The sequence below is a fragment of the Genypterus blacodes genome, unplaced genomic scaffold (assembly GCF_046128005.1).
Source record: "Genypterus blacodes isolate CSIRO-AG114 ecotype Tasmania unplaced genomic scaffold, CSIRO-AGI_Gbla_v1 ptg000115l_1, whole genome shotgun sequence".
NCBI classification, from domain to species: Eukaryota; Metazoa; Chordata; class Actinopteri; order Ophidiiformes; family Ophidiidae; genus Genypterus; species Genypterus blacodes.
Window position 1 is genome coordinate 1 of NW_027466919.1, and position 24,397 is coordinate 24,397.

A 24,397-nucleotide genomic window follows, 5' to 3' on the forward strand; every position below is an offset into this window, starting at 1 on the left:
TAGATTTGTAATTGCTATGAACAATCACTGCAGCTTTGGCTACAAACTGTACACGTGCATTTGTGTGTGTGTGTGTGTGTGTGTGTGTGTGTGTGTGTGTCAGCCATGCTCTGCAGGAAGGCCCTATGATTTCCTGAAGCCACCAAAGCGTGAAGCAGCCGCAGCAGAAACATGAAACCCAGCAGAATCCAAAATGCCGTGAAGCCTGCAGCCACTCCCAAAGGGTTAATCGCGTGTGATTGGCTCCATTAGTCCTGCCGTTAACAGTGACGGGCTGAGGGGTGGGCGCGGTTAGACCGCCAGCAAATCAAAGGGCCCGTCTGGATGGGGAAGTAGGAGGGGCCTGACTTACCTCTGATGGAGCTCCTCCTCCACTGATTTGAGAAGACTCCTGTTTGTAGGGGAGGAGATAAGAAGGTGAGAGGAATTAGAGAAAGACAAAATATCTGTGAGGGTATATATGCACCTCTGCATGAAAGGACTGTAGGTTTAGGATCTGCAGCAGTTACAGAAGAAAGAATAACCCTGAGAGATGAGAAAGGGAGGAGGAGGAAACCCAGAAGCTACGTACTTGTTTCCTCCCAGGAGACTTGGAGAATCGTTCCCATACTCCAACTGCAGGTCCTACAAGCAAGACACATCACATTAGCACTATGACACAACACAAACCACAGTGAGTACAGAAAAGAGCAGCTTGATTTATCCATCAACATAAACCAGGCTGAACATCTAGACAGAAGCCACAGTGAACCTCAGAGAACGACTCAAACTAAAGCCACATTGAACTGCAAATGACTGCATGGGCTGCTGCTGGCCACACTCACTTCTTTAGCACTCCATTAGAAGGAGGAATTACAAAGTCCCAGGACTGTTTTAGGACTTTAGAGTATTTGCTACTTTATTCTGAATGAGTATTCGAATATTCAAAACAAAACAAGCAAAGTTTTAATTATCTCCAGCATGTGACATCATTACATTAATGTCAGCTGAATGAACTACATGTGTTGTGTATGTATGTAACGTGCTGAATAATAATAACACCTGTGTTGCCCAAATATATCTATCACACCAAACTCAAAACAGTTCAACTCATGAACAGTAACGCCTCGTAACAGTTACAACAACAGGCATGCAATCAAATAAGCATTGTCTCAAAAACACAAGCCCTGTCTGCTCTGTCTGTACAAAGTGCTGCAATTCTGACTTTTTGCCTTAGTGTCTTACTAACTGACTCTTTTCTACCTCCACCATCTGCTGTGCAATAATTAGAGACCGTGTGGATGTGTGACAGGAACCTATGTGTTAACCACAGACGAGTTATAACACTATATGTATTACTGCTACATACATCTAGCTCCACGCTCCATCTGTGGTCAAGATACCACATAAAAAGCATTACGTAGGTAGCAATGTAACAAACCAATATTCAAATACTCGAACAGTAGTTGCCAGCATTAAATGCAGCCACTTCAAAGTCATTTTACTGTGACCTAAAAATGTTTGGGATCACAAGATGTTAGCTGGAAAGTCAGATTCTCTCCCTCCTCAGTGAGTTCAGCGATCACATGCATGCTGACACAAGAAGAAAAGATTGGTTAAGTTGTATTTTGGAAAGTGCACATGGTTCATTTACAAAAATCAACGTTTACACAAACAGAAAGCCGAGCACATTTAGTGCTAAGGCAGGAAAATGGAAAAATATGCCAACGATGATATTTGGCAGTACATTTTGTTTGTGGACAGTTAAAAATCCACTGCTGATTTCCTGATTTATCTTTACCAAGGAAAGGGACAAGGCCCTCATCCTGCAGCAGCCCTGACCTCAGGCCTGAACTCGCTACAAAAGGATCTGAGTGACTTCATATCATTACTGTGGATATTTGATTGTGTTTGTTGTCATATATTTAGTAAATGAACTACTGATCATGTAAAGCCACAATATCAAGGTGGCATCACATCACATGTGCATCTTTGAAGATAGAGACATAAAGGAGCTCACATGCAGGAGCAAGAACACACACAGGAAACTGCAAAGGCACAGAGTCACACATACAAGGTCTCATAGAAGCTTTGATCAACGGTGTAAGAGGTCAGAAAAGATTGAAAGCAGTAAAGTTAGAGTGAGACAAAAAGAGACACACAACCGGTGTTGGGGATTAGCTAGCTACAAGTAGCTGAGCTTAAACTACGTCCAGCAGCTTGACAGTAACTTAGCATTTTATAAGCTTTATGAGTAACACCATTGTTTTACCTTTAGTAGTGGTGAAGCTTGGCAAAAGCTACAGCGACATTCAAGACGTTTTGATTCCAGGAATCCAACGATTTGTAATAAAAAGGTTCTTTCACTAATTTTTTAAAATAGAAATCAGTTTGTACTCTTGGATTAAATTCATTTTGAATCCAAATTGAAATTGTTATGGAATAATAACACGGCTACAAATTTGCTGTGAGAGTAAAATAGAAAAAATATTTAATGTAGCCCCTTTAAGTAGCTTCTTTGTCGATAGCTCCTTTTTCCTCTGGCAAATGTAGTGCAGCTAACTACTTTACTTTAAGAGAGCTGTTTGACTAAAGGAAGTTTATAGCTTTAAAAGCTTAAGTAGCAAACACTCTGGGAATCTGTGTGTGTGTGTGTGAGTGAGTGAGTGAGTGAGTGAGTGAATGATGAGGTCACAGTGCTGACTTCAGCCTGCTCTTCTGTTTCTTTTGAGCCATCTGTCTGTCCTCTACCTCCTACACTAACAGCTTGGTTATGTGTCCTGTACTGAATGTCAAAAACAAAAACAACAACCACCAAAAAAACAACAACAACAACAGCTATTATCACCATGACAACTACAACACCAGTTACTGTAGCACAAAAGCCAAAGCTGAAAAACAAAGAGGAGAATGGACGACAGCAGATGGATTAGACCAGATTACAGAGAATACAACAAAGCCTGGACACTGAGCAGACAAATGAAGGAGAGGAGGTGTTGTGTTTGAGGACAAACAGAGACCAGCACCAGGAGAGAGAATTTCAATGAAACCACAAGAGAAAAGTGTGAAGGAGGTGAAAGGAAAGAGACAGGAGTAAGCGGCTAGAGAAAGAGGTAGAGAGAGAGAGAAAGAGTACTACCAGGTTAGGTCTCGCTGTATAGTAGAGCTCCTCAACACAGTCCAGATAGCGCTCAGAATCACACTGGTCAACAAGACAGAGCGAGAGAGACCTCAGTTAATACATGAACCTGGACAGAGGGAACCAGGCAGCACAGGGGGCACACATGTAAGAGAGGATGATGGGGGACAACTAGATGAAGACCAGAATGGAACTATAAGTCCAAAAAGGCCTGCATGGTATGGGAGGGAAATTTAGATCTCAAAATTTGACATTTTAATGATGCGGATACAACATTTGGTAAAATGTGCTATATTGTGTTTACTCCTATTGTTAGATGTATTCAGGTGATCTTTGTAGTTGTGCTGTTGTTCTTAATTGCCACCAGGTGTCAGGTTCGGAGAGTGTGTGTGCGCGTGTTTGTCAGTAAACAATGAGTCCTAGTTCTGGGGTATACAGAAGGAGTTTCTTAGAGTAAGCTTTGCTATATTACATTCATGTTGTGACTGGCTGGAAAGAAAAACTGCCCTACCAAAGTTCCAGAATTGAAATGGTAGAAAAAGGTTTTTAAGCTTTCCACTAGGAAACCAAACCACAGACCACAAGAGACAACAAGGAAATGTATGTGAGATATAAAAGTACATCAATGGTGAAGACTTAATAGAGGTACTTCCTGTTCTTTCCTGCCGTCTGTTTACAAGGACAGGTTTAATTTTTCAATAGCTAACAGCTGGACACAGTTCATGGTGTCTCATTTGGCTAACTGTCCCCTCTCATCTCCACTCTGTCCTGTGTGCCCCCTCCACACCTTTTTATGCTTACTGATGACTGGGACTGATCGTCTTCTATAGCTCCCTCAGACGCTATAGCGCCTCTGGGGAAACCAGCAGTGGAATTAGGACCCTGGACTATCGTGGACAATCAGCAGTCTGGCTTGCTGTGTTTCTTAAATCGAGACCTGAACCCAGGTTCCCTTTTTTTCGCCATGAGTGCGTTTGTTTCTATTGTGGGATTGCGTAACAGCATGAACATGTCGGAGGTTAACACTGCTCTTTTTCATAGTGATTGTCCATTTTATACTCATGTGTCAATATTGATATGGTCTTATTTATTATTTATTCAGGTTAAAACTCTTTAGCATGGTGTCTAACGGTCACCAGCATAATTAATATATAGAGAATGAGTTGACGGACAGATGAATGTGCAATGTGTGCTATACATGGATGGATGGAGAAAAGGTAAGGAAGGAGGGATGGAGGGATGGAAGGATGGAGAGATGGAGGGATGGAGGGATGGAGAGATGGAGGGATGAAGGAATAGAGAGATGGAGAGATGGAGGGAAGGAGGGATGAAGAGATTGAGGGAAGGAGGGATGGAGGGGCTGCATTGGTTTGACTTAAGGGGGGATTTTCTCAGCTGACCAGAGGGGAAGATGAACACAAACAGAGATGGAGAAAGACAAAACTGTAAAGGAAAGAATGACAAATGCGTGAATGAGTGTGAATGTGTGAGGGAGGGGAGACTTGAACAAAGCCCTGTGATGGTGCATGAACCCCCCACAGCGTCACACTGGAAGCTTTGAGCTTTTGTTCCAATAAAAGTCAGGTTCAGTAACTTAGTGATGTCATAAGTGTCAGGAGGCCTCTACAGCTGTTTACTTCTTACATCTTAATACCCTCCCCTCCTCTTCTCTCCATCTTCATCCTTACTGCTGTGAAATTAATAAAATCAAAGTAGTTGACGCTTCTGTAGCTTTCACCAGAATTCACCAGTTTAACCGCGTGGACGGGTGTGTGCGTCAACAGCAGGGATTGGTTACCGTGCCTACCGTGAAGAGGTGGGGGTCAAGACATGCGGGTTTGAGTGAAGTGACGGTCAAACACACACACGCACACACACACACACACACACACGTATGTACACACCACAGCTCATTACTCACCGGTTCGTGGTGCGGCTCCGTCTCCTTTCTTAACGGAGGATCGAACTTCACCTGACCGACTTGACAAAGACAAAGTGGGAGAGAGGGAGAAAGATGTGAGGACAGAAGAAAGAGGGAAAGACAAAAACAAAACAAAAACAGCCTTCTGGAATACAAATCAAACTGACGACGCAAACTGTTACATAAACTCACAGTTTATCTCCGACAGCGTCTTTCCTTCTCTGGTGCTCCTGCTGGTGGAGCGAATACGATGGGGAACAGAGACCGGAGACTGCAAACACACACACACGAACACACAAGTAACACTTATCAAACTGTAGGATCAAAGCACAGACTGTATACAGAGCAGCGTGTTAACAGAGGGCCTGAGACGTCTTCTACATCCTGTGGTTGTGATTTAATGACACAGCAGCACAGCCACACTGCAACCCAGCGCACAAACCAAACAAAACCATGGCAACACAGTCCAACAAAACAAACTCTCACTGGCAAAAACAAGAGAGCTTGGCCTGAGTGCGAGTCTTCGTGGAGCCCCTGATGTCCCTATGCGTCAGGCGGGACAGACGGTCCATCTCCTGGCCCACAATGCACAGCAGCACCTTGACCACATGTATGTTTAATGAAGGTGACCCTCGTGGCAAACAGCTGAGGTGTGCGGAGGGGGAAGCCTGACACGGCACTGAGCGTTATAACACACCCAGCTACAGAGTCTGAGGGAAGGTGTTGGCTCTCCTGACGAGGGGCCGTGTGTGTGAGCATGTCAGTACAGTTTACTACGCAGTTACTGATCCTCACTGTGTCATTTTTAAGAATGCAACACTTTGGATGCCCTGGCTCCAAATCGCTTCTGTCCGCGAGGAAATGTGTCTCACTGCTGCCTTTCTGTCCAGGCTTAAAAAGCACAGCAACCTCATTCCATGCTCATGATGCTGATGGACCTGAACTGAAGTCAACACACAAAGACACAAAACGCACAGCAACCAGACTCAGATCCAGTTAGGCAACATATTCATCACATTCCAACCAAAACCGAAAATCTGTCAGAAAACATCCCCCGGTTAGGTTCATAAGGACGGCCTGCTAAGATGACATCATCCAGTTCAGTCTTTGAACCTGAGCTGTCTGAATGAAAGCTTCGTGTATGTGTGAATGAAGTAAGAAGGTCAGCTGAGTGTTTCCTTCATGTTCCTGTGTGTCCTGACGAGCTTCACTCAAGGTGCCCCATGATGTCAGCCGTCATTATGAACCCGGCCAAGTCTGAAGCGACCACCTGGTCCTACAGAACTGCAGTGAACCCAGCTGTTTGTTCCCCCGTCATCTAAAATGGCCTCCAATGAGTCGGCATAAAGACGTGAACGTGAGCTATTCATCTGTTTGTTTGTGTTCTCACTTTAAGGGTCAGAGACAAATGTATCAATACTGATATATGTGACATTTGATCAGTTTCCAGGGCAACATCAGCTGATTTGGGTTCAGTTCTGTGGCCGCCCCTTTAAGTAAAGAGCAGCTGACATCTGTGTTAGTATGACATCACCGCAGCTCACACCTGTACCTTCCTGCGCGCCGCGAAACGAGGTGCGCGCCGTGCCCCGGGGCTTATGGGTAGGAAGTGACCCCTGTACTTAAACTGAGGAGGAAGTGAAAAGGTGGGGGAGGAGATGAGAGGAAAGGTGGAGAGAGGGGAGAGAGAGAGGGAGAGAGAGAGGTGAAGAGGAGGGAGAAGTGCTACAAAGAGGAAGAGGGGGAAGATGAGAAGGAGAGAGTTGAGGAAAGAGGTGACAGGAGGAAGAGAGGAGAAAAGAAGGGAAAGAAGAAGTTGAGAATGACGGGAAATGAGGCAAACGGTGGAAGAAAGAACTGAATGAAGAAAAACAGGACAGACTGATGGACGAGACACAAAAAGAAAGGAAGGGAGGCGAGAAAAGGTTCAAAACAAACTCAAATGTGGTCCCACAACATGGTGCCACTCTGTGGCCACAGGGCCCAGATTCAGAGGTCAAAGGTTACCTCTGGCTCGGGGTCGTCGTCGTCAAAGTCGTTGAAGGTGCTGTGGTCGGGGTTGCTGGCTTTGTCCAGCAGCTCGATGGCGAGTGTCCGGCTGAGGGGCTGAGACACGAACGGGTGCTGAAAGACAGACAGAGGGAGGGAGCCAATCAGGGAGTGGCTTGGAAACACTACAGCCAAACAGGAGAGGATCTCACGGTCAGGTCTCAGGTGCATTCACACACACACACACACACACACACCTGGAGGAGCTTCTCAGCCATGGGCCTCTTCTTTGGGTTCTTGGTCAGTGACAGTTTGACAAAATGATGGAAGTTGTTTGTCCTGTGGTACAAAAGAGAAACAAAGAAGAAGAAGAAGAGAAAGAGACAGGGAGGGGCAGAGGTTATGTGCTCGTCTCAAACCTCTGAAGCAGGAAGTGAAAGAAGCAAACGGTGGACGAGACAGCGTGACCTCTCACCATTTCACTTTGTCCTTTAACTTGGGGGGTTGGAAGTTACTCTTGGTCATCAGAAACAGAGCCCTGTGGGGAGGAAGAGGAGGAACCACGGGTCAGGGAGCGCAGACGGGGGTCACAGGGCCGCACACGAAACCGGTTACACAAAAACACACTCCTCTACCTCATGGGGTGAAGGTCGAACATGGGGGGCTGCAGCTCGGCCAGCTCGATGGCCGTGATGCCCACGGCCCAGATGTCACACAGCTGGTTGTAACCTCCTTTCCTCTCCACCGCTGCTACTTCAGGAGCCATCCTGCAGGGAGGGAGGGAGGAGGGAGGGAGAGGGGGAGAGAGAGAGGGGGAGGGAGGGAGGGAGAGAGAGAGAGAGAGAGGAGATCAGATGCTGGTAGTGTAATGAAGCAGATCTTTGGCCTGCTACTCTCCCAGCAGCACAGGAGCAGGAACATATTGATCAGTCTGTCAGTTAGCATGATGTCATTCACTCATTCAGCTAACATGACGAGTGAGTGAAAAGGTTCAGACGACACGTTCTGTTCAATTCAGGCATCCAGAGACATTTTTAGAATTCCTTCTCACTGCCCCGGCCTCAGAGAACTTAATCAAATTCCCGGCGGCCAGCGGGGGGCGATGGCATGCAGAGAGCTGAGGTCATCTACGAGGGAGAACACAGGCAACACTTACCAGTACGGAGTTCCTATGAAGGACTTCCTTTTAGCCAGAGTGGCGGTGATCTGGGCTGACACGCCGAAGTCGGCTAGACGGGGAGGAAAAAGAAAGGAGGACGAGGGAGAGAAGAGGAATTGGGAAGAAGGGATTGGAAAGAGTGAGAGAGCAAAAGGAGGAGAGACGAGGAGACAAAGACAGAGGGAATCAAGGAATCAATACATGGAGGGAGATGGAGTCAGGGAATGAGATCAGGCAGGTTTCAGTCTGTGTGTGTGTGTGTGTGTGTGTGTGTGTGTGTGTGTCTCACCTAGTTTCACATAGCCGTTGTCTGTGAGGAGGATGTTGGCTCCCTATGAGACACAAACACATCACAGGAAGTTCAGCCTGACTTCATGAGTGGAGCAGCGTACGATCGCTGAGTCAGCTGTGATTTCATCAATTAGCATTTCATTCCAAAAAGCCAAATCGATGCAGGTGAATGTTTCTTCTTCGGTCAGTCTAAGGCTCCGTACGAGCCGATACTCAGAATAGATCAATCAAACAGGGATCAGAAGCGGTCGGGCGTGTTTCACACTCACCTTGATGTCTCTGTGCATTTTGCCTTTGTTGTGCAGGTAATATAAACCCTGTAGACACACACACACACACAGAAACACATCTTATACACCACTGAAGGGACACACTCAAACACTTGTCCATCTTTATAACGACTCATCAGCTCATAGACGTGTTACAGAAGCAGACGTGTCGACTGAAACTGAAACCACCAACATGTTCAATCATCCAGCAGGTCAGGAATGAGACTGTGATATGTTCTCATCCTTTTACAGTGATGATGTAATCTAACACGTGTCTGAGTGGTTGATCCTCAGCCCAGGTGGGAGCTGAGGCCGTCACCTGCAGGGTCTCTCTGGACATGTAGGCGATCTGGGACTCTGACAAAGGCCCGGTTACTGCAGGAAGGAGAGGAGGAGAGGTGAGAGAGAGTGTGTGTGTGTGTGTGTGTGTGTGTGTGTGTGTGTGTGTGTGTGTGTGTGTGTGTGTGTGCGTGTGTGTGTGCCTTACCGTGATAGATGTCCTGCAGAGATCCTCCTCCACAGTACTCCATGCTGATCCATAACTTATCTCTCCTGTAGACGCACAACAAAGACATGGTTGGGACACACACACACACACAAAATGTCTAAAGCACAACACACACACACACACACACACACAGACGCACACTTACCGGAGATAACTGCCAAAGTAGGCGACGATGTTAGAGTGTTTACAGTCCTTCATCATAATAATCTCCTGCTGGACGACAGCAAAGTCTTCACCTGAGACACACACACACACACACACACACACACACACACACACACACACACACACACACACACACACACACACAATTAGAAACAAGGACCACAAATGGACACACTTTGCCTTTTTAAATTCCATATTTGAATAATAGAAGGAAAGACTTCAAAAGAAAAGGAAAAGGAGAAGAGATGGAGAGAGGGCGGAGAGACAGAGAGGGGGTGGAGAGATGGAGAGAGAGGGCGGAGAGACAGAGAGGGGGCGGAGAGATGGAGAGAGAGGGCAGCGAGACAGAGAGGGGCGGAGAGATGGAGAGAGAGGGCGGAGAGAAAGGACCAGAGAGCAGAAACAGGGAAGAACAGATGGCATGAGAGGGATCCAGAGATGATGATGATGATGAGGGGAGAGAGAGGGAGAGATGATGAGGAGGAGGAGGAGTAACTCACCAGGTTCCAGCTTGATGACTTTGATAGCAGCCAGCTCTCCTGTGTTCACATTACGAGCCTGCAGGAGGAAGACAGAGAGAACGAGAGTCAGGAGGACAGAAGAGGAAGAGAAGACATTCAGAACATCAGCACTCATTCATGAAGACACAGAGGAAGGAGAGGAGGGGGAGGGGGGGAGGGGGTGGGCGGCAGAGGAATGCTGGGACTTCCAGAGGACACATGGACACTAAGGGAGACTGTGTGTTCCCAGATTCCTGAAGAGCTGACATGAGGAGGAAAGAGAGACGTTTGCTGGACTTTCTTCTATAAATACAGAGGGGGGGGGCACAAGGAAGTACATGAATAAAATATGACCTTTCATAACACATCAACCACTGGCTTCACCCAGGCTGAGAGAGAGAGAGAGAGAGAGAGAGAGAGAGAGAGAGAGAGAGAGAGAGAGAGAGAGAGAGAGAGAGAGAGAGAGAGAGAGAGAGAGAGAGAGAGAGTGTGTGTGTAGTTCAGACAGATTGGTATAAAGGCATCTGAACATCTGAAGTTGTCTTCTAACACAGAGAAATGCTTCTGTGGGTCAAACAAAGACGACATTATAGACATCAGCACCTCACAGAGTCACAGGCTCTGACTCTGTGTTTCTCCCCACAGTCAGCAGCCAGCAGAGGGGAGGGGCATGGCCAGGAGAGAGAGGAGGGGCGGGGCCAGGAGAGAGGGGGCGTGGTGAGATTAACTGGTCTCTCCAGCTATCAAAGGTTTCCTTCATTCATAAAAAAATATAGATTTCATGAAAATTTTTGTCAACTAACAGGAAATTCTATCATGTTGGAAGCTCAACCGTCCCAGAGGAGGATGTGACAATGCCTTGCTCAAAGGCCACATGGACAGCTTCCCCACAGGCAGATTATTTATGATGTCATCACATCAGTTAATAAGACAGTTCAAAGGGAGCGGCCACTGCATTCCTCTGAGGCTGCTGGAGAACTGGAGAACTGGAGAACCGGTCCTCATGGAATGGAGATATTCCTTACATCCTGATCTTAATGCTTCATTCCCCCTGCAGAGGAGAAACACGCAGGGAGAAGGACGGCCCAGGAGCAGCCACACAGAGACGAAGAGTAGCAGACTAAATAAAGGAGCTCAAGGTCAATATTCCAAAACACTCTGTCCCATTAAAGACAATATCTAACACAGCTTCCTTGCTTTGTCTTTGCTCATTGGTTGTTTACCTCAGAAAGAGAAAGGATTTAAGCAAACAAAGCTGCTGGTGGGCAGGAGGAGAGACAAAGAGGAGCAAAGAGAGGAGGACAGAGGAGCAGAGAGCAGGGACACAGTGTCTTCAGTCAGGGGACGGACACAGATGAGTCATAGCTCCACAGCACGGCCTGGCTGCCTGTCACGAGCGGCCGCCAGCGCACACGCAGGCTGCAGGGAGGAGGACGGCTCCAGCAGGACGCAGGTTTAATTCCCTGTGCGTTCCAAAACACCGTGCCCCTAGTGCCCTTGAGCACAAACACTTATGCCACCATGATTCCAACCTTCGCAGCCAGCATGTCGTGTAAACCATCGACCGATGACGTCAGCAGCGGGCGGCGGGCGAGCGGCCCAGACACACGGAGGAGCTCCACTGTCGCTGTGACGACGGCACAGAGGAAGAAGAGGAAGAAGAGGAAGCAGACCATGTGCCGTACAGACTCACGGTTTCCATAAGATGAACAGAAGAGTGAGGAAGAGGCCACGCCCCTGACCAGCAGCACGCCAGGTTCTGCTCCCGCGGGACTGGACTCTAAGGTGTAAGTTAGTAATGTGATTGAAGAGGCGTTCAGGGACACTACAGTTCACACGGCCACTCAGAGCAGAGGATGCACCATCTTGGCAAAGTGCGACCTCCATTTGGACGCGACACAGCTTCATGAGGCTCAGGAGCAGCTCAGGTCAGCTCCATTAACACCTCTGAGCCTGAGAGAGTGTGTGTGTGTGTGTGTGTGTGGGGGGGGGGGACACACGACATATCACTCTCTCATATGACTAATGCCCGATAAGGTCAAAGTTCACTTAGGGTCAGCTGTCCTCTTAGCTGAGACGAGTCACTTCAGGTCACAGGTTCATGTCCAAGGATTCATCAGCTCGTCTGACCTGCTGCAATATGATCCATCACTGTAGGATCAATCACTGTAGGATCAATCACTGCAAGATCAATCACTGCAAGATCAATCACTGCAGGATCAATCACTGCAGGATCAATCACTGCAGGATCAAACACTGCAGGATCAATCACTGTAGGATCAATCACTGCAGGATCAATCACTGTAGGATCAATCACTAAGGTTGATGTGTTTTGATTCATTTTAATATGATGATACTGTTTATTATGTTACACACCATAAAGGAGCAGTTGAGGCAGGGTCCTCCTCCTCCTCCTTCTTCTCTTCCTCCTCCTCACAGTGCATCCAGAGCTTATTGTATTGATGACATCATCCTCAGTCTAATAATCCCATATGTTCCGTGTGCAGCTCTGACCCTGACCCTGACCCACAGAGCAGCTCCCTGTGGTCCTGAGGGAACATTGAAGCGTTGCCTGAGGAACTTTTCCGGCGACGATTCCCACGTCACCCTCGGTAACAGTCTCAGAATCAGTCTCTCTCTGAGCCCTCATGTAGCACGTTCTAGTTTCCAGTGGAGGCCTGGGGGGGTGAAGGGGGCGGGGCCCCAGCTGTGCTTAGTTATTCTCTGCCATTGCCCAGATGTTCCCACATGATTCCGGCGCCCCTGCACATGAAGCACTGACCGTCAGTCACTGTGCCTCTGTTCTGCAGTGTCATCAGGAAGATGCTGTGGCAACACACACACGTCCACAACTGAACAAACACACACACACACTGAGCTGGCAGCTGCTTTCAGGCTGTTGGCACTGAAACCAAACAGCTCCACAGTTGCCGCGTGTCTGTGTGAGCACGACACACACATCTACACACACACATCTACACGTCACACACTCCGACTGCAGCCCCGCTAAGACAAGCAGAGAGATAGAAACTCTATGATGAGATTAGCAGCACTGCAGGATCACAGCACAGAGTTTAGGTCAGCATGTAGATCCTCACCAGCGTCTCGTTACGGCCTGAGGCAGTGCTACATTAAGCTGAAGGCTGCTGTGCAACATGAGAGACAACATGATGACATGAGAGACACGGGGCTTCATCACAGCACACAGGTGTGTGAACGACTCCGACTGAGGTTCAGACCTGACCTCTCTTTACTGGCTATGGCTAAACTGCTGCACAGCTGAGTCATTACACACACACACACACACACACACACACACACACACACAGACACACACACACACACACACACACACACACACGTGTGACATTCTTGGAGTGAAGCTGGACTGGAAACTGGCTAAATCAACGCCAGCGGTCCAAAGTCACGAAAGCAGAGCAGCTCCACATAGAGCTCAGAACATGGTGTCCCTCTACATTCAGACGCTCCAGATAGAGGCTCCAGAGCGGGCCGAGGAGGAAACGCCACAACAGGAAAGATTCTTTGGAAGGAAACAAAGAGGCTTTGAGAGGGGAGACGTGTTTGTGATGAAGCAGACGAAGATTCCTCTGAGAATCCAGATCCAACACACACACACACACACACACACACACACACACACACACACACACACACACACACACACACACAGGCCGTGGAGCAGGTCTGTCAATGCTCAGAAAACATTCTACGGCTCTGTAGAGCAGCAGACGACGTCACAATCTCAACATCTGACACTTTGATGCTAAACCTGTTCAGTAGATGTTGGACCCAGTCCGGTCCGGTCCAGTCCAGTACCAGGACACAAACACTCATCCATGCTCTCCACACAGACACTTTGGATCCTATGAGGAAGGACGGACGAGCTTGGCTCCTACTGTGTGTGTGTGTGTGTGTTAAGAAAACTACTTCCTGTCTCAACATTTCTTCAGTTGTGCTCCTTCATGTGTGTAACATTTCTCCTGCCACACACACGTCCTCCACATGTCCACCACTACTGTGGAACTCTGTCTCTCTGTCTCTCTGTCTCAGATCTCCGTCCTCAGTCTGACTCCTTCCATCCCCTGGCTTTGCCTCCTCAGGGCTTGGAGCGTCCAGGAGCAGGAAGCAGGAATCAGCACTGAACTTTAAAGTTAACAATCCATGAAACAATCTGCCGTCTACGCAAAACAAGAGGCTGCAAGGTCGTTAATGGACCTTGGTGCGGCCCGGCGTGTCCAAGCGGTCTCAGCAGCTGAGTGAGCGACTTCAGACTGAGTGTAGAGTCCCTGTTCACTCCTCAGGCTTCACACTCCCACACACACACACTGCGCCAAGACGCACTGGAGGTACGGAGCAGATCAATATGTCACTGCACCAACGGGACCAACAGACAGATTCCTGCACAGAGCTGTTATTGTGTATTGAGCAACAGAAGGTTGCCAGGTTGGGGAATGGATTTCCCCTCTGGGTCGGAGGCCAAGAGGACTTCAGGAGCGTTTCAGTGCTGCGGAGCTTCAGAGGCCGAACGACCACCTGAGTGAGCAAACAACTGGGGAACGGGGACAAAAACAGGATGGTTCAGGGCCAGGAGCTGTGAGTCTGCAGCCAGCTGTGTGTGTGTGAGAGTGTGTGTGTGTGTGAGGGAGAGAGACAGAGACAATCCAATCATCTGTGTGTATGAGTGTTACTGTCCAATGTTCTGCTCTACCGTCTTCCTCTGCTCCAACAGTCTGAAACAATAGGACATGGACACACACACACACACACACAGGAAGTGAGGACCACGGCATTCCAGGGCCACGGCTGCCCAGCTGTGACACACACACACACACTAATCCTGTGGTCTCTTGTGTTGCGAGTGTTTAGACCACATCTCCTCCGTGTTTCCTCGTCTCCCTGATGGTTTCAGATTGATTGATTGATTGATTGATTGATTGATTGATGGAGGTTTTATGGTTCGTCTTTAAGTCATGAAGTGGTTTAGCACCGCTCTCACACACACACACACACACACACACACACACACACAACAGGTGCTTAGATGCTCTGACCGCATTCTCTTGGCCGTCTCGGACTCGTCGTCTTCTTCTTCTTCTTCTCTTCATGTTGTTCTGCTCTCTGTTCCTGTCTCTTATCCTTCTGTCTGCTCTCTTGTGTTTATAATTACACAGCTCAGCTCAGTGTTCAGCCTTAAGAGCCAAATGTGATTATAAAAATACATCTGACGTGACTTGGCAAACCACCAGCTCATGTATACAATATAAACACACCAAACCAGTTTAAAGGTATGGAGCACAGACGTTAGGACTCCAGGAAGAGGCTCACTGGAATACGCTTCAGATCATCATCATCATGACAACCCTCCAGGAGCTTAGAATTCAAAGGTATCAATCACTAAGCATGTGTGAGGAAACGGTCAGAGGCGTTTCTGAAGGTGAAGGCTACGTGATGAGCAGAAGATCCAGTGGACCAGGAACACAGAGGTCTAAGCTGCATTCATGTCGTATTTGATATTAAAGAAAGAAGGAGAGGCCATGAAGAAGAACACACTGAGGCTTCACAACCAAACAGAGGCAGCTAGAACAGAGAAGCAACAATCAACAATCAATGCCTGTAGATGAGACCCTGACAGGGATGATGATGAGGGTGGTGGAGATGCTAATATGTGAGTTGACCCTGGATGCCTCTGAATGTTGGTCCGTGAGGCAGAATCTTCCCCATAAAGGCTTAAGTGGAGATGATTAGCTCCTGTGCTGATAAGGACGAAAGTGGAGAGCCGACAGAAATGAAAACGATCCAGAAACTGGATCTGGTCCTCATGTGGACGCGGTTTGATCTCAGGCCCAACAAGCCGAGTCTGCTTATCTGCTTATCCGGGACACATCTGGGAGATGAAAGAGGCTCGAGTCCACAGATACCTGCAACAACAACAACAACAACAACACAACAACCTCACCGTGAAGGACAAACCCAGATAAGGAGAAACCCAACTCAATGCATCTTGTTGCCAGGACACCCGTCTCCCTGTGGGCTGTGGACCGTTGCTCCTGCTTCAGCCTCCTTCACGGTGTCCTGCAGACACACACAGAGGTGCGTCTACACACCAAAGGGGCGACACGTTGGCAGGGCTCGGGCTTGATTCCTGCTCGTGCATTCCAGTCCAAACCTCACGCTTTCGCCCAGCAGATAAACCAAATAAAGACACAGAGCAGATTACAGAGCAGCGTGGAGGTCAGGGACGCGTCCAAACCCCAGAGCGTCCTTCAGCAGCACACATCAGGAGCATCCAGAGCATCCAGAGCATCCAAATGTCTGCACTTTCAATAAAAGCCTCTTCAGTGTTCACAGATCTGGATGTTGAGATAACTTCCAGGTGCTTCTGGATCAGCTGGAGTCGCCCTCACACACACACATGCCTTTACGGCACCGTTACTCCTCAGCCATTTAATAAACAAAAGATCAATTACCCTTAACCATTCTAAACGTTGTGTGAATGTCTTGGTTAACTCCTCGTGCACTCTGATCCCCGGGCGTTTGTCCCGACTCGTGTGCGTGTGCTGGATTGTTTCCTGTGCAAACATGATGTGTTGCGTAATCGCAGTATGTGGGAGAGTCTTCCCATTGAGGAAATACACACCAAAGCAACACACACACACACTGATGAAGACCTTTAAATACCCAAATCAATCAATGCACACTTGCATACTGGAGGTCTGTTCCTCTGGGTCCACGCACTGTGACGTGTGTCAGTGTGCATGAAGGTGTTTGTGCGACCTAAAGCACAGATTTATTGCCTGGATCGCAGCAGAATCAAAGTTTGAGAGCTCAGTGTGTGTTGGTGAGGCGTCCTCAGCTGCTGCCTGCAGCAGGGCAAGATACCGACCTCAAATTAGAAACAAACAAGATTAGCCTCCATAGAGCCTCAATACGGGAAAGAGAAGAGGAAGGGCAGATAATGAGAGACAGGAGGAGAGAGGGGATCCATGTCAGCAGCCACGTGTTCACAGGACTGAGACCGGAGACTGGAGAGCTCAGGTCTCTGGTCTTCAGCTGCACGTTTGACTCTGATCACCACAACCAGCCTGCAGGTCAACCAGGCATCATCACGTCCTATTAAACCCTCTAATGAGTCTGCAGGCTGCCAAATGCCTCTCACTCTCACACACACACACACACACACACACACACACACACACACACACACACACACACACACACACACACACACACACACACACACACAAAGCTCATCTACATCATGTCATCTAACCATCCTGACACCTTTAATGTTCTTATGAGCTCTTACATGTTTGTTATTCTCTCTGGTATGAATCATATCGTTCGTTTAACTGCGTTGTCATTGCAAGTGACGATCACAACAAAGCAGGAGAGTCCGGAATGTTCTTTCACTGCTTCCTGCTCCGTTCACACTCCGCTGCAGGATGACAGACGTGTTCCCGGCATGTCGGGGTGTGATCCTCGCTCTGAACCAGCAGGTGGAGGCAAGGAACCATCAGCAGGTAGAGAAGACAGTAGAAGAAGAACGAGGCGGGGACAAGGCGTGAAAACAACGCTACCTAGCTGCAAGACTGACGCTCTGACATCATTACATCATCCTCTGCTATGACGGACTGAGGTTGATCTTTCAATAATGTGCAGTTTCTTCTGGTAATCTCATTTGTGGCCAACATGCCAAGGGTCACAGGTCAAATATGCCCCTGAAAGGCCCAGAGTCTGTGTTCCAGTGAGTCCAGCTGCTGGTGAGGCTGAGACGTTGGGGGACAATCACAGAGACAACAACCTGCATTCTGCTCCATGGGCACATTCTCACATAGCAGCAGGGACTTTTCCTGACCAGAGCGACGCTTTGAAGTATAATTAACCCTCCTCTGGTTTGGGTTTACTAAAGGAATGCAACACATAAACACAACAGATGACAACACATCATCTGATATCAGAGATGTGATCATGAGCGTCTCCTCCTTCTGTCTTCAGATACTAATACCAAAACGTCCGGAGGAGTGATGACTGTGCTTATTTCTTTAGCTGCTGTAGCTGTGGAATTCTACAACATTCCATGGTTTCCAGGTCAATTGAGTCCAAACACCATCTGACATTGCATCATGTTAGTAAATTAGAGCATTCTAAAGATATCCAGCTCGTCTGAGGAGCTTTGAACAGAGCCTGAAGTATCTATACTGCTGCTTCTGGTGTTGTGGACGCCAAAATAAAAGCTCCAGGGTTGTGCCACAGCCTCTTAGGCCACACTGACCTGGGTTCAGGTGCTAATGACCTGAAAATGATGACTTATGTGTTTGAACCGATTCGTCGCGGTGACAGTGAGAGCCGGATCTCGATGGAGGCTCCCAGGCTCTGATCCAGCACAGGGCCCCGGTGCTGTGTACACCACCGAGAACACAACAAAACACACACACACGCCGCTACAGACAGATGTTCCACGGTTCCACCTCAGCAGCAGCAGAGAAACGTGTTTGTTGTTGTTGTTGTTGTTGTTGTTGTTGCAGCCTGCTGAGCTCTGAGCGCTTCGAGCCAAACTGGATTTCCAGGCAGGCAGGCAGCTGTCAGAGCGGAGCGGGACACTGAGGACAGCCAAGGTGTGTCCCCGAGCCTCCGGTGTGTCCCCGAGCCTCCAGTGTCCACGCGCAGGCAACAAGTCGCTGCGTGCTCGGCGTTTGTCACAATGTTGCCACGAAACAGCTAACGTTAGCTGAAGGATGCTAACGACAACCGTGCGTCCTTTATCGGACAGCTACAGCCTCCGTGTCTTCAGTCGGACACGCCTCTAGTAAGGGTCCCTGAACGCACCTCAGGCCGTTCACCTGCATAACACGCCTCTAGTTAGTGTCCCTGAACGCACCTCAGCCTGTTCACCTGGATAGTTCGGGTACAGGTCGTGTAAACGGACAAATGGGGTCCAGGAGCGGCACCCGGTACCGTGTGGAGGGAGTTACATCACTGCTTTGACGGAATCCGCCACATCTACGCCGCGATGTGACCGAGAATGGACTTCCTGCTGCCGAGTGTTGCATTAATGTGACTTCTTGTCGCCAAAATGAAGCAAGTTTAGTCCTTGGTTAGATTTACGGAGAGAATAAGAGCTAAAAACATGAAGGTGTTAGGCTGCGTAACCAAGCTAGTCTGTCCGAGAATGGAACCGGGAATGTGCGGAAACGAACAGCTAAAGGCTACAAGGAAGCGCCCGCACGAACACACGGACACAGAGGGCGGCTTTAGGGCCGTGTTGACAGCATCCACACAGTTTGTTTGCCGTTGTTGCGGTGTCGCTAACTCCCCTTGCGGGCCGGTTGTTGTGCTGCAAGCGAGGCTCTCTGCGTGTGTCCGGTATGCAGCCTTACCTTGTACACATCTCCGTATGTGCCGCTTCCTATCCGCTGGATCAGCTCGAAATCCTCCTGCGGGTTCCGCCGGGACAGGTCGACACTGGAGTTCATCATTTCCGCTGCCGCTTAGGGCGCCGATCGCGCTCGGTTCACCGACTCCAATAACGAATAAAAGCAGATATTCAAAGAAAAACATACGGCGTCAGAAAACCCCAGCCCGACTCCACTGTAGCTCCAACATGGCGTCCACTGCGCAATGAGCATGCGCAGTGGACATCATGGCGTCTCTCCGCCTGAGTGACGGAGGAGGGAATGTTTGGAATATTTACGTTTATCAAGTTAAATAACAGAGAAGACCATTTAAAAACAAAATGAAACCGGTTTTAAATAAAAAATAAAATACATTTCACGTATCTTTAATTGTTATTATAGGTTGTCGTTTGTATTTTCATATAAACCAGAGTGAGACAGAGAAACCACATGAATACACACAAACAGAGCCAAAACTCTGAAAGTTAGAATAAAAGGGTGCTTCTGTAGATACTTTATCGAGACATCATTGTAGCTGTATTGCTGTAGGCAAACTGATGACCTGTTTACAGTAAAGTTCACCTCTGTTCAGATCCACTAACTGTACAAACAAAGACCTGCTCAGCACAACCCATGTAGTTGAGACATCCTGAGTGGAAATGAATGGAAGGAAAGAAAAAATAGTCTAGGGTTTGTATTTTTAAATAGAAAACACACAGATTCTGAAAATACACTCTTGGTATAAATATATAAATTTTAATTTCACTTAGAGAAACAGGAATCAGGCTCAGTATACAAGGCAGCAGGATATGTTGCAGTATGTTTACATCAGTAAGGCTTACTCAAGCTCCTGTGCTGAAATCCTCACTACATCCTGGTGAGAATCCATAAATGGAGTGAGCTGTGAACAGATCGTGTCTCTGTCCTGCCTCCTACTGATGGAATCTGATCTGGGAAAATGTTTCAAGTGAACATTCTGGTGAAATCCAGAATCTAGAACCGGATGCAAGGACTGCAGGTCCACGATGGCCTCGCAAGTGGACAGCACATGTCTCAAATATGATCCAACTTCAAAGAAAACATGTCAGTGACCTTTTTCAGATGTAATTTGGTCCAAATCTTGACATTTTGTTGTGATTTTGCTGATGTATCACTTAAAGCAAAGGTAAAGAAGCCACATCCTCTCGTGTCAGGGAGGGAGAGTGGAGCTGTCCAAAAGTCTGTAACCAATACAGAAGAACAACATCACACCCAAACCGGAAGTGAAGAAATTCTAGGAATCCTCAAAGGTTAAAGGAAAAGGAAAAAAAGCAAACATTAAAGTCTGCTGGATAGGAATGAGATTGGAGGAGATCTTAAACGGGACAGTACAGTTACTGCTAAGTTACCTTTCATCCTAAGAAACTATTTTCTTTAGAGTTTGACTTCATCTCCCTTGACGTATTTATGAATGAGTCCATCTATGGCTCCCAGACTGACTCTGTGTGTGGCCCGGTGCTGCAGAGAGCAGAAAGGAGGGGGCGGTGTGTGTCCTGACTCAGCGTGAGGCTCTCTGTCTTGGGCAGGGACGGATCCCTGTGGTGTCTGAAGCTTCTTCAGCAAGAAGGACAACTGTGGACTGAGGAGGAGAACCAGGACGCCACCAACACGCAGGACCCTGGACACACACACACACACACACACACACACACACACACACACACACACACACACACACACACACACACACACACACACACACACACACACACACACACACACACACACACAAATATTGATCAAGTAGGTCACAAACACTTAAGGTGGATCAAATAAATTAATAAGAAATACATAATACATCTGAGAGACAAACACGCACACGCACGCACACACGCACACACACACACACACACACACACACACACACACACACACACACACACACACACACACACACACACACACACACACACACACACACACACACACACACACACCTCTCCATCTCAGTCAGGATGATTGGTAGGTTGTCAGCCATGTTTGCTTTGGTGCCATACTTGCGACCAAAGGGCAGGTCAGAGATCACAGCATCAACACAGGAGCTGGGCAGAGGAAGATCTGTATACACACACACACACACACACACACACACACACACACACACACACACACACACACACACACACACACACACACACACACACACACACACACACACACACACACACACACACACACACACACACACACAGAGGAGGCACAAGAGGAGCTTGCTCAATACACATTAGCACAACCAGACTAAAGGCATGATGAGTAATTTGGTGCAGGGTTTCCTACCCAGAGATGAAGCCTTCAGTAAGCTGATCCTGTGTTCCTCTTCTGCAAAAGCTATATTCTCATTGGCTCTCTGCAGCTGTCCGTCATCGTTGTCCACACCCAGGAAACAGGCCTCCTACATAGCCCGGAACAGATCCACTTAGAGACATCACATTTGTTGGGACCAAAGTTGATGCATCCAATGAGAAACAACCAATAAATCAGTCAATTGGTCAACCAGCTGTGGTTCTTTGTTCAACACAAACATATCTGCGTGCGTCCTCACCCTGTGCTCCTGTGCGGCCTCCAGTAAGATGGTTCCCACCCCACACATCGGGTCCAGCACACAGAATCCTGGCTGGGAAACACAGGCGGTAACACATCAGCAACATGTGGTGGAGCGTACAGCGGGATGATGGATGAGGAGCCGTGGCTCAGTACCTGAATCTGAGCCAGCGAGGTCATGGCCCAGGACACAGTGGACCTCAGCCCTGTGGTTCTGATGTAGCTCCGGTTAGCCAGAGGCAACCTGAGGATCAGAGACAGGAAACCAGCTCACACCCGGAAGGAACACAAGTATTTGTACACAGTGTTATAATGCCACTCAGGGAACCTGGAAGTCCCCTTATTCAAATGACCGTTATTTGTTCGTTTTGTCTCAGTTACCTGGTGAGAGGAATCCCCATCAGGCAGAGATCATCAGTCAAAGAGACGCTCACCTGCAGAGGAGAGGAACACAAAGACACACACTAAGTGACGAGCATGACTTCATGTTGTGAGCACAATAACTCCATCATTAATAGAATCAGGAAGAACATTTTAACATTTCTTTTGACACTTTTATGGTATGTTGTTATTATTTAAGGAGAGAGAGAGAGAGCGAGAGCGAGAGAGAGAGAGAGAGAGAGAGAGAGAGAGAGAGAGAGAGAGAGAGATTGACCTCCATCTGTGGGTTCTTCAGGTCGACCTTCCAGCCCAGCAGTCTGCTGACTCCTCCTCCAATCATTTGGCACAGCTCCTAAATTACACACCGCAAACAAACAAATAATATATATGTGATTTTAAAAAACTCTGTCATTCTGTCCCATCCTGAACGTTGTGTTTAATAGATTTAGTGGTGAATGTGATTACTGTACAGATCAGAACACTGAGGCTCTGCTTCCTCCACCTGTGTGCTGAAGCGTCGGGACAGAGCTCCAGTACACTTGCAGTTGATCCTAAAAGACGGGGAGACAGGAGGAGGAGGAGGAGGAGGAGGCTCTAGTTTGACAGCAGAAAGTGTAAGGAAACAGAAATCCAGTTAGCTTTAAGAATTAAAGTAACAGAAATGAAGTTAAGCTCATAAATGGATCTATCTCATTACCATCATCTTCATCTTCTTGTTCATGTGTTGCACAGTCACAGCTTAATAACTCCTCTTCCTCTTCATGATCCTTCCTTTGCTCCCATGCCTGGGGTTCATCTCTTCCACTCTCTCTCTTCCTCCTCTTATCTCTCAGCCTCTCACCCTCCTCTTCCTCTCTGTCAGGACCACACTCTTCTCTCTGACTCTCTTTAGCCTCTCCATCGCACTCCTCCTCCTCCTCCCTGTTCCTCTTTCTTGGCAGCCCCAGATCCGCGCATGTGACGTCATGAGCAGTTCTATTGCTGGACAGCTCCCCCTGCAGGCGGCTCCATGTCACTGCAGCCTCGGTCCATTGGCTCCTGTCGCCCAGCAGCCGGGCCTGAAGCACAGCGGCCGCCTTTGCTGCAGGGAACAGAACAGGAACCGGGCAACAAACTGTTAACTGGCTGAGTTCCGATCAGGTTGTTTGAAATCTCACATTCATGATCAACATTTTAGATAAATCCAAATAATATAGAAAGTTTAGCTCGTATATAGAAGCAATGCTACACAGAAAGAAACAATACATTGTCAAAGTTTTGTGTGTGTGTGTGTGTGTGTGTGTGTGTGTGTGTGTGTGTGTGTGTGTGTGTGTGCTCGTACCTGAGCTGCTGTGGGCAGGCAGAGTCACAGCTGAGTCTCGTCTCAGCAGGAGGAAGAGTCTCTCTGCAGCCTTCAGGCGACGCACAGCAGGGAGACCTGCAGAGGAGCTGAAGAGGACCTTACCCTGCAGCTCACACACCTGCACACACACCGACACACACAGAGGTCTACCTGAGACAAGGCACAGCTGCAGATGTGGAAACTTACTGCAGTGTAAAGTCCTAAAACATTTCACATTCCTTGTATTCAGAGTGTTTTCATCTTTGCTCTGGTCTCCTTCACTCGTCTGATCTGGTTCATTTCCCGCTGTGTTTCATGATCTCACCTCTTCAGCCTCCAGCTTCTTCTTCACCTCCTCCACTAAAAACGGCTCCATTCCTTTACCGGCGGTGCAGAAATACCGAACTAACCTCCGCTCGCTCTGTCGTTCAGCCATTCTGTGAGTGAAACGGTGTTTCCGTTTAAAAAACGCCCGTATCCGCTCCCGAGATTGTAAATGTTCACTATATTAACTCTATGGCCGCGCAAGCCGCCATGTTGGCTCGTTTGTTTACAGCGGAAACGGAAGTACGTCGCCAAGCGGCAGTAGCCATCTTGTGCCAGTAGGTGTCTCTCTTCTACAGCGGTTAAAGTGGGAAAATCGCCCACACAAATAAGTCAATGATGGACATCACGATGTTAACATTCATCACAGCGGGGATGTGACAAAGTGACAGCGTTGTGTTTACAGTTGATATAAATATAATACAGCAGCTACAGCACAAAACAATCAATCTCTCTCT

General features: G+C 48.0%; 2 protein-coding genes across 6 annotated transcripts; both read right to left on the reverse strand.

Annotated features, from left to right (window-relative positions):
- Window positions 1-99: 99 nt before the first annotated feature.
- LOC143009746 (mitogen-activated protein kinase kinase kinase kinase 3-like) lies at window positions 100-19,553 on the reverse strand. 2 transcript variants are annotated; one of them, XM_076161816.1, is made up of 17 exons: window positions 19,319-19,553; window positions 9,921-9,978; window positions 9,401-9,491; window positions 9,235-9,299; window positions 9,067-9,122; window positions 8,748-8,795; window positions 8,477-8,519; window positions 8,185-8,257; window positions 7,664-7,795; window positions 7,504-7,566; window positions 7,286-7,367; window positions 7,047-7,163; window positions 5,232-5,310; window positions 5,040-5,098; window positions 3,119-3,181; window positions 572-624; window positions 100-391 (listed from the first exon to the last, which is right to left on the reverse strand). In XM_076161816.1, exons 1-17 carry the CDS (start codon window positions 19,415-19,417, stop codon window positions 349-351), a joined length of 1,224 nt encoding a protein of 407 aa, XP_076017931.1. In that variant the 5' UTR covers window positions 19,418-19,553; the 3' UTR covers window positions 100-348. The 2 variants fall into 2 exon arrangements, with proteins under 2 accessions (XP_076017931.1, XP_076017932.1); XM_076161817.1 differs by lacking the exon at window positions 3,119-3,181 and having other exon boundaries at window positions 101-391.
- A 199-nt stretch (window positions 19,554-19,752) lies between these two features.
- thumpd2 (THUMP domain containing 2) lies at window positions 19,753-24,175 on the reverse strand. 4 transcript variants are annotated; one of them, XM_076161814.1, is made up of 12 exons: window positions 23,941-24,175; window positions 23,616-23,754; window positions 22,992-23,375; window positions 22,797-22,888; window positions 22,569-22,646; window positions 22,295-22,347; window positions 22,070-22,157; window positions 21,915-21,986; window positions 21,650-21,764; window positions 21,310-21,430; window positions 20,722-20,990; window positions 19,753-20,553 (listed from the first exon to the last, which is right to left on the reverse strand). In XM_076161814.1, exons 1-11 carry the CDS (start codon window positions 24,049-24,051, stop codon window positions 20,747-20,749), a joined length of 1,497 nt encoding a protein of 498 aa, XP_076017929.1. In that variant the 5' UTR covers window positions 24,052-24,175; the 3' UTR covers window positions 19,753-20,553; window positions 20,722-20,746. The 4 variants fall into 4 exon arrangements, with proteins under 4 accessions (XP_076017929.1, XP_076017928.1, XP_076017927.1 ...); XM_076161813.1 differs by having other exon boundaries at window positions 19,753-20,606; XM_076161812.1 differs by having other exon boundaries at window positions 19,753-20,615.
- Between the last annotated feature and the right edge of the window lie 222 nt (window positions 24,176-24,397).